Source organism: Periophthalmus magnuspinnatus, chromosome 2 (genome assembly GCF_009829125.3).
Source record: "Periophthalmus magnuspinnatus isolate fPerMag1 chromosome 2, fPerMag1.2.pri, whole genome shotgun sequence".
Lineage (NCBI taxonomy): Eukaryota > Metazoa > Chordata > Actinopteri > Gobiiformes > Gobiidae > Periophthalmus > Periophthalmus magnuspinnatus.
Window position 1 is genome coordinate 11,458,824 of NC_047127.1, and position 16,042 is coordinate 11,474,865.

The 16,042-nt window shown below is 43.9% G+C and overlaps 1 protein-coding gene across 1 annotated transcript in view; it reads left to right on the plus strand.

Annotated features, from left to right (window-relative positions):
- Positions 1 to 12,593: 12,593 nt before the first annotated feature.
- Positions 12,594 to 16,042, plus strand: part of LOC117385114 (potassium voltage-gated channel subfamily H member 8-like) — a 40,680-nt gene continuing 37,231 nt past the window's right edge. The window contains exons 1-2 of the mRNA XM_033982387.2: positions 12,594 to 12,857; positions 14,637 to 14,768. Of these exons, the coding sequence (XP_033838278.2) occupies positions 12,728 to 12,857; positions 14,637 to 14,768 (262 nt within the window). The 5' untranslated portion in view covers positions 12,594 to 12,727. The remainder of the gene's footprint in view (positions 12,858 to 14,636; positions 14,769 to 16,042) is intronic.

Consider the following 16,042-nt stretch of genomic DNA (forward strand, 5'->3'; position numbering starts at 1 on the left):
TTTCACACCCCTTCAAAAACAACAAATGTAGTGAGAGAAAAAGGCACTCCACTAAGCGCCAAAACCGCCCATTGTTGTGGTATCCAGAGCTTGGTTCACAGAGGGAGAGAGGGATGGAGAGAGGGAGCAAAGCGCAGGGGGGATGAGGACTGGGAGCGTGCGTCAGTCAGGCGTAATCGGCAGCGCGCACCCCGATGAAATGATGAGAGAGGAGAGGCGGGGACGCGCGCCAGATGCTCATCAGGAGGGTTGCCAGGTCAGAGACACTGTTTCAAGCAAAAAATACGCGCGTAAAAGCCGTGTGGAATCGATAAGACAGGGGGGCATTGGCGTAAAGGAGAGAGAGAGACGCGCTGGAGGCAATGCGCACGGTTTATGTCCAACTATATGACACTGGCACTTGGAGCATGGCTGTATTTTCCAGTGTTGTTTCTGTCGATTAATGAATAATTCAAAGTAAATTGGTTTGTTACAGTGTTGTGAATGGAACATCTACAGTTTAGGTTTGATAATTCCTTGTAAATGTTCCCTCTCAGAACATTAGGTCCTTTTGTCAGTTCTCTACAGACATCTCTTCAAAGGCCTACATTATTCCTGTATATCTGTGCTTTTATATCCTGACTGCACCTAATGAGTGATGTAATCTAATTCGGAATAAATGTGGGCCTATTGGATTCGGTGTGTCAGATTGCACCACGCTCATAACATTGCGCGTTAAACTGCTTCATTCATAACTACAGGTGTAATTTTGCGCCTCGTTAGTAGAATCCGAGGCAGGAGGAGGTGTCTGCACGCGAGCTGTGGACTGGCGCGCAAAAATCAATAGTATTACCTCATTCTTTTGACGACATTCATAAATATTGAAGAGAACTGCGCTTGTAATACGCGCGTGTGACCGCAAGAGGGAGCCATTTATCAACACAGTGCCCGAGTTCATCGTTACATTGATAAATAATTATTCAAACTGTTGGTTAGAAATGTGCTTTAGATTCTAGAAATTATAATCTATATTAATTAATACGAAAGAGACAGATTTGTCATTACTGTATTTTTTCTATTTGGAGACTTGTAAAGATATAGGCTATACGTTCACCAGACTAAAGCTTTCATTCACATGTATTCATTCATATTTTGGGTTTGGTGTGATTATGCATTCTTATAATTGTCTCTTTTCTAAACTGAGCCTTTTTTAATTATTGCTTTGGATACTTTATCTTCACTATTCTATCACTCTTGGGTTTCGTTCTGGTTTAAACTGCATATGATTTTACTTCCTGGTTGGACATGGGCAGCACGTGCGTAAAAACAGGTAGAAAGGTTCAAAACTTGTCTAAATTGCACGATATAATCATTAGACTCATAAAAATAAGTGGCCAAACCTCTGTTTTGTTGAATGAAAGTTGGATCAGCCTTGTGCGTAAATTCGTCCTTCATTTTGTCTCACAGCTACTTCTTGTATTTTTGTTATTTTTTCTTCTTAACTTTTTTCCACAGGTTCTATCCCACTAATCCAAGTCAGAATTAGAAAAACACTAAAACCTTTAACTTCCCTCCAGGTCCCCAAAGACTCAGGAGGAGGAGGGGGGAGGATTTGGAGAGAGAGAGTCCGTGCGTAAAGGCGCGCTCTCTCCATCTCTCCATCCTCTGTATCCTTCTATCCTTCCTCGCGCCTGCACACGTCTTTTCTTTTCCACTCATTCCTCGCGTGTCCTTGCTCCGCTGCAGCCGTGGAGTCACGCGTGTCTCGGCTCGGTTCCCTCTTGCAGGGTTTGGGGGGGTCTGCTCCAGGTAGCACGTCCCGGTTCCTCCCGGGGTTCGTGACCACCGCGGAGAACCATGGCTCGGAGCGGCGGGAGAGGCGAGGGTCTACCCGGTCACGGATGCCTGTCATGAGGGGACTGATAGCGCCACAGAACACCTTCTTGGATACCATCGCCACTCGCTTCGACGGGACACGTGAGTGGATAGTGTGGAGTGAGACTAAACCGGGACTAAACCAGGACTAAAACAGGATTAAAACAGAATTAAACCAGGACTAAACCAGGACTAAAACAGGACTTAACCAGGACTAAACCAGGACTAAAACAGGACTTAACCAGGACTAAACCAGGACTAAAACAGGACTTAACCAGGACTAAACCAGGACTAAAACAGGATTAAAACAGGACTAAACCAGGACTAAAGCAGGACTAAAACAGGATTAAAAGAGGACTAAAACATGACTAAACCAGGACTAAAACATGACTAAACTAGGACTAAACCAGGACTAAACCAGGACTAAAACAGGACTAAAACAGAAATAAAACAGAACTAAAACAGGACTAAATCAGGACTAAACTAGGACTAAACCAGGACTAAATCAGGACTAAACTAGGTCTAAAACAGGACAAAACTAGGACTAAACCATGACTAAAGGAAGGTTAAATCAGGACTAAACCCGAACTAAACAAAAACTAAACCAGAACTAAACCAGGACTAAAGAAAGTTGGATTCAAACTGGCACAAAACTGAGACTGAATCCAGGACTAAACCACTGGTAAACAAGAGCATGACCTAAACCAAGACCCTAAACCAGGACTAAACCAGACCTAAACCAGGACTAACACTCTCTTTGTAGCTGCACATCTGGCAGAGTACTGATTGGCTATTGCAATAATAAACACAATATCACAAGAAGCACATTTATTAAGTTATAATAAGATGATCAGGTCTTTCATTGAGAACATGTAATGTTAAAGAAGTGAATCAGTGCACTGCCCTGTTGGACGAGTGAGGAGCGCAGCTTTGTTCCTTCTGTGGAAATCAGCCAACAGTTAAAAATATAAATTTAATATAAAAATGATAAACATAAAGCCTTTTTTTTTTTTTTTTTTTTAATTTAACACATCTTTTACATTAAAACTATTAAATGCTGATGAATTGGTCATTGCATTGTTGGACTAGGGAACACACATACAACTTTGTTCTCATAAATGTTACATGCTTATTGTATTTTTGTGATGAGGAAACAACATTATAACATAGATCAGAAGATAACATGGGCCTTTTAATTATTATTATTATTATTATTATTATTATTATTATTATTATTATTATTATTATTATTTTATTTATTTATTTTCCTGTATAAAGTTCAGATTTTGCCCCTTGCGTCCATGTAGCAGAGGGGATAAAACACCCTATTAACCCATTACTGCACACATGGCATACTTTTTCTTATCAGGCAGCATCCCTCCCTTAATTACACTTTCCAAATTTAAATCCATTACCACGATAAGAATCTTATCCGCTGTCACTCACTGCTGCATCTCTCCGCTCTCTTGGTCTCAATTAGCAGCGCTAGCAGAACGAGGAAATGCAAATCCCGCTATGAATTTATAATAAGCTAACACCAGTGTCCATTGAAACTAGAGGAGCGATATCTAGGCCAGTATGAATGGATATAATAATGAATGGGAGCTCGTGTTTTCAAGCAGTAATCCTGGTTTTGTTTAATTTTAATACAGGTTTAGACTAAGATAATACTTTGAGCATTAAGTATCAATACTAAAAAAGTCACATTCACAGAGACTGGACAGAGACTGAGCTGGATAAGAACTGTCTTGTTTTATCCTGCTTAAAGGTGCATTATGTAACTGTTCCAGCGGACCTGTTTGTCTCCATGGAGATGTTATTGCTTTGCCAGGGATGTTCCGCCATATGCCATTATACATACATATCGTTTTGTTCAATAGTACCTTGAAAATCATACATCCTTACTCTGACTGGACCTCTGACCTGTGACCTTGTTTCCATGGATGTAGGCAAGTTTAATTCCATACTTTGGTACATTCTGAGGTGGCCAATAACAGAGAGGAGGACGGTGCGGGGGTGGGTGGGGGGTGGGGGGTGGTAACAGCAAACATACATAGGTTCAAATCAATATGTTCTTATAATGAAGGACGACTGTAGAATGTCCTGCTTTAGAAGACTTGGGAAATATAAAGAGTCCCAACTGGATTTCTATGAATGGGAATCAATACAGTCTTGTTTAGACCAATTTTAGTCCTGGTTTGATCCTGGATTAATCCTGTCATGGTTTAGCCCTGGTTTAGTCTTGGTTTAGTCCTGGTTTATTCCTCGTTTTGGTCTTGGTTTAATCCTGGTTTAGTCTCGGTTTAGTCCTGATTTAGTCCTGTTTTCGTCTTGGTTTAGTCTTGGTTTAGTCCTGGTTTAGTCCTCGTTTTGGAGTTGGTTTAGACCTTGTTTTAGTCCTGGTTTAGTCTTGTTTTAGTCCTGGATTAGTCCTGGTTAGGTTTTGGTTTAGTCCTGGTTTAGTTTTGTTTTAGTCCCGGATTAGTCCTGGTTAGGTTTTGGTTTAGACCTTGTTTTAGTCCTGGTTTATTCTTGTTTTAATCCTGGTTTAGTCCTGGTTTAGTCCTGGTTTAGTCCTGGGTTAGTCCTGGTTTAGTCCTGGTTTAGTCCTGGTTCAGTCCTGGTTTAGTCCTGGGTTAGTCTTGGTTTAGCCCTGGTTTAGACTCTATTCAGTAACTAAAAAGGGGTCTACATTATGTGCAGTGTGTAATGAGACAAATAAGATAAAATCAGATCTTGATCTGAAATGCACAGGACTAAAACAGGACTAAAACAGGACTAAACCAGGACTAAACCAGGTCCAAACAAGGACTAAACCAGGACTGAAGAAGGACTAGACCTAAACCAGGACTAAACCAAGACTAAACAAGGAATAAACAGGACTAAACAGGACTAACCCAGTCTAAAACAAGATTAAACCAGGACAAATTTAAGGATTGGTAAACTGTTATATAATGTTAATAAAAAGGGGGGTTTTAAGTGATATAATTCCATAATAATATTGACATTCTAACTCATTTTCTAATTCAGCCTGTATCAGGGATTCTGTTGCACTGCAGTGTTTCTGTGGGACCCACACTATATCAATCCATAGTATCCATAGCATACAATGAATAAGTAAATACATTGGGGACATGGTAATAGTAACGTGAACATCAATACATTTCAATGGTGAAGGACGGCAGTAGTGCTGTAGTCTCCAGGTCAATTGGTTCAGCTCATTGCAGAGTGAAGTATGTAGAAAGACCCGGTTTAAAAGACTTGGGAATTATCACTGGAGATTCTATTGTGTCTATGGAGTATTTCTGTGAATGGGAGGTACAGTCCTGGGTTAGACCATGTTTAGTCCTAGTTTGGGGGCGGGTGCAGAGATCTGGGTGGCAGTCGAAGGCGGGGACCTCGACAACCAGATCTCCGGACATGGAGACTAGCTCTGGGGACATGGAATGTCACCTCACTGGGGAGGAAGGAGCCTGAGCTTGTGCAGGAGGTTGAGCGTTACCGGCTAGATATAGTCGGCCTCACCTCCACGCAAAGCTTGGGCTCTGGAACCCAACTTCTTGAGAGGGGTTGGACTCTCCATTTCTCTGGCGTTGCCCGCGGGGAGCGGCGGCGAGCTGGTGTGGGCTTGCTCATTGCCTCCCTGGGAAGGGTACTAGACAGTGCACCAACCGGGGACTCCGTTGTTCTCCTGGGGGACTTCAATGCCCATGTGGGTAATGACAGTGACACTTGGAGGGGCATGATTGGGAGGAATGGCCTCCCCGATCTGAAACCGAGTGGTGTTTTGTTATTGGACTTCTGTGCTAGTCACAGTTTGTCCATAACAAACACCATGTTCGAGAACAAAGGGTGTCCATCGGTGCACGTGGCACCAGGACACTCTAGGTCAGAGGTCGATGATCGACTTTGTTGTCGTGTCATCTGACCTCCAACCGCGTGTCTTGGACACTCGGGTGAAGAGAGGGGCTGAGCTGTCAACCGATCACCACCTGGTGGTGAGTTGGATCCGCTGGCGGAGGAGGAAGCCAGACAGACCTGGCAGGCCCAAGCGCATCGTGAGGGTCTGCTGGGAACGTCTGGCGGAGCCCTCTGTCAGAGGGGTCTTCAACTCACACCTCCGGGAGAGCTTCTCCCTGATCCCGGGGGAGGTTGGGGACATGGACTCTGAGTGGGCCATGTTCTCCACCTCTATTGTCGATGCGGCTGCTTGTAGTTGTGGTCGTAAGGTCTGCGGTGCTTGTCGCGGCGGCAATCCCCGAACCCGGTGGTGGACACCGGAAGTAAGGGATGCCGTCAAGAAGAAGGAGTCCTATCGAGCCTTGTTGGCTCATGGGACTCCTGAGGCAGCTGATGAGTACCGGTGGGCCAAGCGTGCCGCGGCTGGGGCAGTCACAGAGGCAAAAACTCGGGGTTGGGAGGAGTTCGGGGAGGCCATGGAGGAGGACTATCGGACGGCCTCAAAGAGATTCTGGCAAACCGTCTGACGCCTCAGGAGGGGGAAGCAGTGCTTCACCAACACTGTTTACAGTGCGGGTGGAGAGCTGACCTCGACTGGGGATGTTGTCGGGCGGTGGAAGGAATACTTTGAGGATCTCCTCAATCTCATTGTCACGTCTTCCGAGGAGGAAGCAGAGACTGGGGACCCGGAGGCGGACTCGTCCATCACCCTGGCTGAAGTCACTGAGGTGGTTGGCAAGCTCCTCGGTGGCAAGGCTCTGGAGGTGGACGAGATCCGTCCTGAGCCCCTCAAGTCTCTGGATGTTGTGGGGCTGTCTTGGCTGACATGTCTCTGCAACATCGCATGGCGGTCGGGGACAGTACCTGTGGAATGGCAGACCGGGGTGGTGGTCCCTCTGTATAAGAAGGGGGACCGGAGGGTGTGTTCCAATTACAGGGGAATCACACTCCTCAGCCTTCCCGGTAAGGTCTATTCCAGGGTACTGGAGAGGAGAATCCGACCAATAGTCGAACCTCGGATTCAGGAGGAGCAGTGTGGTTTTCGTCCTGGTCGCGGAACACTGGACCAGCTCTATACTCTCCATCGGGTCCTTGAGGGTTCATGGGAGTTTGCCCAACCAGTCCACATGTGTTTTGTGGATCTGGAGAAGGCATTCGACCGTGTCCCTCGCGGTGTCCTTTGGGGGGTGCTCTGGGAGTATGGGGTCCGGGGCTCTTTGCTAAGGGCTGTCCGGTCCCTGTATGACCGGAGCAGGAGCTATGTTCACATTGCCGGCAGTAAGTCAGACCTATTCCCAGTGGACTCCGCCAGGGCTGCCCTTTGTCACCGGTTCTGTTCATTATATTTATGGACAGAATTTCTAGGTGCAGCCAGGGGCCGGAGGGGGTCTGGTTTGGGAAGCACAGGATTTCATCTCTGCTGTTTGCAGATGATGTTGTCCTGATGGCTTCTTCGAGCCAGGACCTGCAGCAGACACTGGGGCGGTTTGCAGCCGAGTGTGAAGCGGCTGGGATGAGAATCAGCTCCTCCAAATCCGATGCCATGGTTCTCGACCGGAAAAAGGTGGTTTGCCCTCTCTGGGTGGGTGGAGAGTCTCTGCCTCAAGTGGAGGAGTTCAAGTATCTCGGGGTCTTGTTCACGAGTAAGGGAAGGATGGAGCGTGAGATTGACAGGCGGATGGGTTTCCTCCGTAGGGTGGCCGGGCGCACCCTTAGGGATAGGGTGAGGAGCTCGGTCACACGGGAGGAGCTCGGAGTAGAACCACTGCTCCTACACGTCGAGAGGAACCAGTTGAGGTGGCTCGGGCATCTGCTCAGGATGCCTCCTGGATGCCTCCCTAGGGCCCAGGGCTCCCTGGGCATGTCCCACCGGGAGGAGGCCCCGGGGAAGACCCAGGACACCATGGAGGGACTCCATGTCTCTCGGCTGGCCTGGGAACGCCTTGGGGTCCCACCGGAGGAGCTGGAGGACGTGTCCGGGGTGAGGGAAGTCTGGGAGTCCCTGCTTAGACTGCTGCCCCCGCGACCCAGCTCCGGATAAGCGGAAGAAAATGGATAGATGGATGGATGGATAGTCCTAGTTTGGTCCTGTTTTAGTCCTTGTTTAGACTGTATTCAGAACTAAAATGGGATCTAAAGACTAAACTATGGCTAAACCAGGATTTAACCAGGACCAAGCCAGGACTAAACCAGGACTAACCCAGGAATCAACCAAAACTAAACCAAGACTAAAGCAAGGCTAAACCAAGACTAAAGCAAGGCTAAATCAGGACTAAACCAGGACTAAACTAGAAATAACCAGGATTAAAACAGGACTAAACCAGGACTAAATCAGGATTAAACTAGGACTAAACCAGGACTAAACCAGGACTAAATCAGGATTAAACTAGGACTAAACCAGGACTACAAAACCTAGACTAAACCAAAACTAAATGATTACTAAAGCAGGACTAAACCAGGACTAAGATAGGATTAAACTAGGACTAAACCAGGACTAAACCAGGATTAAACTAGGACTAAACCAGGGCTAAACCAGGACTACAAAACCTAAACTGAACCAAAACTAAATGATTACTAAAACAAGACTAAACCAAGATGAAACCAAAATCACACCAGGTCTAAAATAGAACTAAACCACAACTAAACCAGCACTTTACCAGGACTAAACTAGGACTAAACCAGGACTAAAACTCTCTATGCATAATTAAAATCTGATTTTAAACTACAAAAGCGTGGGGACTTGGACTACCACCTGCTCTCACCTGTTTCACTGCTATTTATATGAGTCTGTTAGCTGCACCTGTTTGAAGTTCTAGCCCGGCCCAGACAAAGCAGGGGGACTTGGGCAAACTATTGAGTATTTTGTCCTGAGGATTGGCTACATTTCAACATTCAACATTTAAAAATATAAGATGGAGCCACTAAACACATCTGAACCAATGAGTGTGTGAGTTAGTGGAGACACGGGGACATTTCAGAACGTGTTTGTGCCTATCTAAACTACAGTGTGAGCAGTTTTTATGCAGAATAAAATAGGTTTGTTTTACGTCATACCTAGAGAAGATTTCGTTGTCTGCGGAGGAAATGATGGTGCTTCAAAAACCGCAGCCTTTGTGATTTACTATGAGTCCATTCAAATTGCGATTTTGACTGGTTTGAGTTGAACCTTGCAGTCGTACTTAGGGAGGGAGCCGTTGTAACTCCCTCCCTAAGGACTGCTTTACGAGACGGCAACAAAAAGACAACAGCGCCGTGTCTGAGATATGACTGCTGTCTTCTCTCACATCTCTACAAAATGGATGACAGCTGTTGTGTTTCAGGTTATGCTCCTCAGGGCTCACAACTGCTTTGAAATTCAAAACGGCACTGGGTCTTGTTTTGTCAAAAATATTGTGTTTTGTGCGATGTCCTCAAACAGTAGCCTCTATCAGGGCTGAACAGATTGGTTTGGTCACATTGTAGCCGGGGTTAGCATAGTTTTAAATAGTTTTACATTGGTCAAGTACTCGGTTTTGTTACTTAAGTAAAAGTACACATACTGTAGGAACAAAGTACACAAGTCAAACTAAAAGGATCACATGAAAAAGTCTACTTAAGTAAATGTATTGAAGTAACCGTTTAAAAATGTTATTAAGGAGTGAAAAGTAAAAGTATTTAGTGCAGATTTTGAGGTTGAGGGGGAAAGAGGAGGAGAGGGAACAGAGAGATGGAGAGACGAGGAAGAGGAGTGGAGAGAGATGGAGAGATGAGGAAGAGGAGTGGAGAGAGGATGGAGAAAAAGGGGGAGAAGCGGGAACAGAGCTGGAGAGAGGAGCAGAGAGAGGGAGGAGGAAAGAGGAGGAGAGGGAACAGAGAGAGGGAGGAGGAAAGAGGAGGAGAGGGAACAGAGAGCTGGAGGAGGAGAATTATCAGAGCTGGAGAGAGGAGGAAGAGGAGCGGAGAGAGGGAGGAGGAGGAGAGGGAACAGAGAGCTAGAGAGAGGAGGAAGAGGAGCAGAGAGGAGGAGAAGGAACAGACAGCTGGAGAGAGGAGGAAGAGGAGCAGAGAGAGAGAGAAGGAGTGAGGAGGAGAGGAAACAGAACTGGAAAGAGGAGGAAGAGGAGCAAGGAGAGGGAGGAGGAGAGGGAACAGAGAGCTAGAGAGAGGAGGAAGAGGAGCAGAGAGAGAAGGAGAGAGGAGGAGAGGAAACAGAGCTGGAAAGAGGATGAAGAGGAGCAAGTAGAGGGAACAGAGAGCTGGAGAGAGGAGGAAGCGGGAGATGGAGAGAGGAGGAATGGAGAGAGAGAGGAGGAGAGGGAACAGAGAGCTGGAAAGAGGAGGCAAAGGAGTGGAGAGAGGGAGGAGGAGAGGGAACAGAGAGTTGGAGAGAGGAGGAGGCGCAAGCGAGCGAGAGGGAGTGGCAATGAGATCGGACAGGTTTTGTGAAGTAAGGTTATGAATAGTTTATGAAGGAGAATTTTGAAGTGAACGCTTTGCTTTATGGGAAGTTGATCCGTGCTGCAAAATTTTGAAGGAGCTGAAGGAGTTTCTGGAGAGATTTGTTAGGACAAAGGAAGACAAAGAGGAGAGAGTCACATTAGTCAATCCAGGAGGTGACAAGACTGTGGACGAGAATAGAAGCAGTGTGAGGAGTGAAAGATGGGAGGAGACAATATTACGGAGGTGAAAGTAAGGACAGGGGAGTCATTGATAGAAACGGAGAAGCTGTTGGATTTAGCAAGAGTGGAAGAGGTGCGTACAAGGAGCACATCAGTTTTGGAGCTGTTCAGTTTGAGGACGAGGAGTTGATTTCCTGTTGACAGAGGGGGAGGGACGGAGGGAGGTGGAAGTGATGAAAAACATTTAGCGGAGAGGTTTAGCTAGGTGTCATCCACATAGCAGTGAAAGTGAATGTTGCGTTTACGGAATATGAAACCAACTGGGAGAATGTAGATTGAATGAAGAAGAGGGGCCCTAAGATGGAGCCTTGAGGCACACCAGCGGAAACAGGAAAGGAGTGAGCCAGGAGAGAGGAATGTGAGAGATGCCGATAGTTTGGAGTGTGTGGATGAGAATGGTGTGTGCGTTGGGGTCAAAGGTCGCTGTTAAATCAAGGAAAATGTGAATGCAGAGAAGGCTAGAGTCAGAAGCTATGAGGAGGTCAATAATGATTTTCAGAAGTGCTGTTTCAGTGCTATGGAAATTGAAATTGTTTATAGATATTGTTAGTGATCAGGTGGGTTTGGAGTTGAGATGTAACGGTCTTTTCAAGAATTACAGATGAAGGGTAAGTTAGAAATAGCGCAAAGTTTGTTGAATAGGAGTGATGAATGCAGTTTTGAGCGATGACGGGACAGTTCCAGAGGTCAGGGACGAGTGAATTTATTAGTATAAATTAGTAATGAAGAGGGCAAGTGAGGCAAGACAGGATTTGACAAGAGCTGTAGGGAGAGGGTCAAGGCGACAGGTAGAAGTTTCGGACTTGAGAATGAGCTCAGAGACGACTCGGACAGAAGGGAGGGAGAAGCTTGATGAATGATGATATGAGGTGTGACGGGGGGAAAAGGTCTCCACTCCATTACAGCTCCACTTCATCAGGTGTTGATGGATAGTAGTGATTTAAAAGCGGAAATTGTGTTCTTGTGAAGCATTATGTGGTTACTGTACATTTCTTTGTGTATTGTTAGTCCAGTTTTGTTTTGTTGTCGTTCAAGTTGGCTTCGATTGTCGCAGAGTGGGTGTGTACTGGGGTGCAGAGCGGGAGAAAGACACAAATCTAAACTAAATGTATGTCAAAACATATTAGCTTGGCCTTAAAGATTGGGTATTGCTTTTCTATGGGGTATTAACAGCTAACACACAACATATTTTGTTGTTTTGAAAATGGTATATCTTTCAAAAACAGCGTATTAACATGTTTTTTAAGTTTCACCTTTGTTTTTGATGCTCTGAATCTCCCCTCTCCTCGCTCTCCAAGTCATTCCCCCTTCAGAGCGTTATCGCATTACAATCAACTGGCATCCCACTAGTGAAACTACTGCACATTGCGTCAGGTTTGTGAAGTTGTAGTGTAGAGTTTGGCATCATGCTTATGTGTATTTATGGAGAATTGTCGTGTGGGAGGTTGGGTGACGTAGATTTTTGGCTTAGGATAGGATCGTACTGCTTAAAATTCAATTCAATTTTATTTTTCACAATGATCAACGTTATATAAGGCACATGCATACATTTGCACACTCAAGCGTTTCACATACTACATATAGAAATGTATATTGTACACATATTTCTGTTTACATATGTATGCCAGTATATAAATGACACTGTGAAAAATATGGACACCCTAAGAAGCTGTGTAAGCTGATGAAATGTCCAACTAGTTCATGGCTTGGCAGGTAGTTATATTTTACTTTTGCCATTAAAGTTTGACACACTGTTTTATGAAAGCAGAAAAAGAGGAAAAAATATATAAATAAAATGAAATAGAAACTAACAGAAAGAAGTATGTATACTAATAAAATTAAATAAAAGAGAAAGAAAAACATAATAATAATAATAATAATAATAATAAGAAGAAGAAGAAGAAGAAGAAGAAGAAGATAATAAAGATTACCGTAAGGAGGGCTTGAATAGGGCCCAGGAGAGATCACTAGATTGCTCAAACATGCATGGATGACATCTAAAACATCTCCAGGCATGTTTTTGATGAGGGAAGAACATTATAACATGGTAGAAAGCTCCAAAAGTAATATATGAATTACCAGTCACCACTAAATCATAATTAAACCCAGTTAAACCAAAGCTAACCCTGAACTTGTGCCTTCTCTCCACAGACAGTAACTTTGTGCTGGGAAACGCGCAGGTGCAGAGTCTGTACCCCATCGTCTACTGCTCCGACGGCTTCTGTGAGCTGACCGGCTTTGCTCGCGGGGAGTTGATGCAGAAAAGTTGTATGTGTCACTTCCTCTACGGCAGTGAGACCAGTGAAAACCTGACCACTCAGATGCAAAAGGCACTGGACGAACGCAAAGAGTTCAAGACCGAGATCATACTGTACAAAAAGAGCGGTAAGAGTCAACGTGTATGTGATGGGTTTTCATGTTTTTTCAAATTCTGACTTGGTTTGGTGGATAGTACCTGTGCCAAATATTGTTTAAACCTTAATTTAACAGTATATAAAGGTGTTGTCACTTATATTTATTAGTTTAATTATAACTATTGTGCAATTTAGACAAGTTTTGGCCCTTGTTTACAGCATGGTTACTAATTAACAGTTAGAGAATAGGTTGCATTTATATGACATCACAACACTGTCGAATCCCTTTAGTTTAAACTGAGCTGGAGACGGGTCAGAATTTGGTAGAATTTGCTGTTTAACTGTCAGATTACAGATTTGTTGACCTGGTTTATGGTTAATATCTCTGTAATTACTGGGCTTATCCACACGTCTTTTGTGCCAATTTGAATAAACCAAAGTGGAATCAGGTTTTTCACACTATCTTCAGAAACTGTTGCCATTATTCAACCTGATGTGATGTGTGATGTGTTGTCAGCGGAAAGGGGTTTAAACCATAAGATTAATGCTGCAAGTTTGTGGAGCCGATCCCAAAGAAATAAATCTCTCATAGAGTCATATCGGCCCATACCCTCCCTCTGAAATCATAACATAACCAAATTCTAGGTTGTGAACATAGCCTATAGAGCTTATGCAGACGAAATCACAGTCTTTAGAACGAGTGAGTGGCAGGAGTATAAAGAGTGTCAATGGTGAGTAATGACATCTTCTTCTGTAAGAGCTCAAAACACGTCTAAAATGTGAAAGAGCGGCTGCAGTCTGAAAACAAATATAAAACACATTTTGTCTGTTGTGCTGCTCATAACTCTGCCTCAGTACAACTTAGTCAGAATGATGAGGAGCATTTGAATAAAATGGTCTCCGTGCATAGCCTCTATTGATACTTTGCGGTGACTTCACGCTGGGGGGTTCTACACGTATCCCTATAGTTACCATAGTGACACAATAGTAAAAGAAAAAGTTCTTTTAGTGAAAATGTTTTGTTGTTCATCCAAGCCGCTTCTTCAGACCTGGACGACTGATGGTGACACTATGAACACATTAGCCAAAAAAGCTTTAAGATCGTGTGAAAACTCAAGAAAAATGTATTAAAACAACACATTTTCAGGAGCCTGTGATCAATACGAGCGTTCATTGTCCTGTTTAGGCGTTTGACTTTCAACAAAAAAGTTGAGAGTGACTAATTCAAAAATGTTGGCTAACACTAGCTAGCTTAGGATGACCAGACGTCCATGTTTATCTGGGACAGTCCCCGTTTTGAGTCCCATGTCTTAGCTGATTTATCCAAAACCACTGATTTGTCCCAGTTTTATATCATACTTTTCCCAGGTGTTTCTATTTATGACCAATTTTTATCCCAACCAACAGTAAAGAAGGTAATATATTGTCTTTTTTTTCTAAAATGCAGAAAAACATGTTTGAAAATGAGCATAAGGCAAAAAGTGGACAGTTTTATTTATACCAACCATCACAAATCGTGTGTGTCCCAGTTTTGGATTTTGAAACTCTGGTCACTCTAAGATGAGCTTGTGACTTTAAGTTTATGTGTGAGAGTCTTGTTTAACAGTACAAGTCATCTCATCTGTTGTAGTTCCAGCTAAGTCAGTTCTTTATTATCAGATTGTGCTAAAACAAAGCTCAGATTAAAGTCTAACTTGACTAACAGAGCTTCAGACAGAGCAGTGCCTAAAGTTAGCACCCCGCTCCCAGGAAAAGTTGATGACATCAGCTGCAAACTATCAATCGTTTTCCTGTGTTCTTGTTTTTCCAGGTTGTAAATTCTGGTGCCTACTCGACATCGTTCCCATAAAAAACGAGAAGAGCGATGTGGTCCTTTTCCTGGTTTCACACAAAGATATCACCGAAAATAAAAACATCGACCACGCCAATGAGTCCGAGACCGGTGAGAGCGACGCACACAGACAAAAGCATTTATCCCTCTATAATTCACGCAGAACGGCAGCAGCTGCGGCTTTGCCTATTCCACAGAGCAGGTTTAATAGAAATGGTTTATAGATATTGGTATTGTGTGAAACAGATTGCTTCTATCTGGTTTTAGTCATATCTGAGACCCTTTCAATTCATTATTCCTAAGCTTGCATGTTCAAAAACGTTATTTGGTTTTGCAGATTTGGGAAGTAGTTTGGTTGTCTTTTGTTGGGTTTTATTGACTGGAATGATTACAGTGCAAATAGGATAGAGAGCGGAAAGGCACAATTCAAGACACAATCAGCTCTATCTGCCACTGAGTTTATCTTTATGTGGATCAAATGGGTAATATTTTACTCCGTATGAAATTGAAATTGTGGAGCCTATGAACCGTAAATATGAGAAATTATCGGCCGGAGCGTAGACTGTATAAAGAAGTGGACTAAGCGAGTGTGACGTCGTCCATAGGGTTTGGTTCCGGTCAAACGAAGCTCATCGAGGCTAGCGGTTATAGCGGCGAATTTGGATGCGAGTTCCACATTTGCAATTCTGACCGTGAGTATCATAGCAAGCAAAGAGCCGATCCGAAGCGAGGCTGTTGAAGGTAACGCCCTCACCGCTGGTTTAGCAGGGAGTGGGGGCTTAGCTACGCTGTCAATCAAAACTGAGCGACCTCGGGGAAGAAGGCACCTCGATTTAAGACCAAAATTATGAGGCTCACTGCAGCGGTTACAGAGAGAGGAGCGATAGTTTTTCAATAGAAAGTGAATTGGAGCCAGAGTTGATGGAGTTGGAAGCGCATCTATGCTCACTTCCTGTCTGGAACGTGGCGGCTAGCATGTTAGCTATGTCCATTTATATGTACAGTCTATGGGTCCGAGGCAGTAATGAAGTAACTGGTCAGACGTTGTTGGGAGTAGGAACAGGCACATTTTGGAACATTTATTACTTATTTGTGGTTACTTTTACCACACAATTACCTTTTGTGTTATATTTTACTCAGCATATTTCTGCATTGTAAAAAATATCATCCAAAATATTGTAATGTAATTAAGTGGTTTGTTCTTTAATAAAGGAGACTGTGGTGGTTCACTGCAGTCTAATCTTTTCTCCATTGTTTGCAAAAGAGCTGAACAAAAAATGGCAAATCAAATCATACTTTAAGCTTGCAGTATTGACATAAATATATATCAAAATAACACAGTAAATCAACAGAAATTGACAGTTAAAAAACATCATTTGGAACAT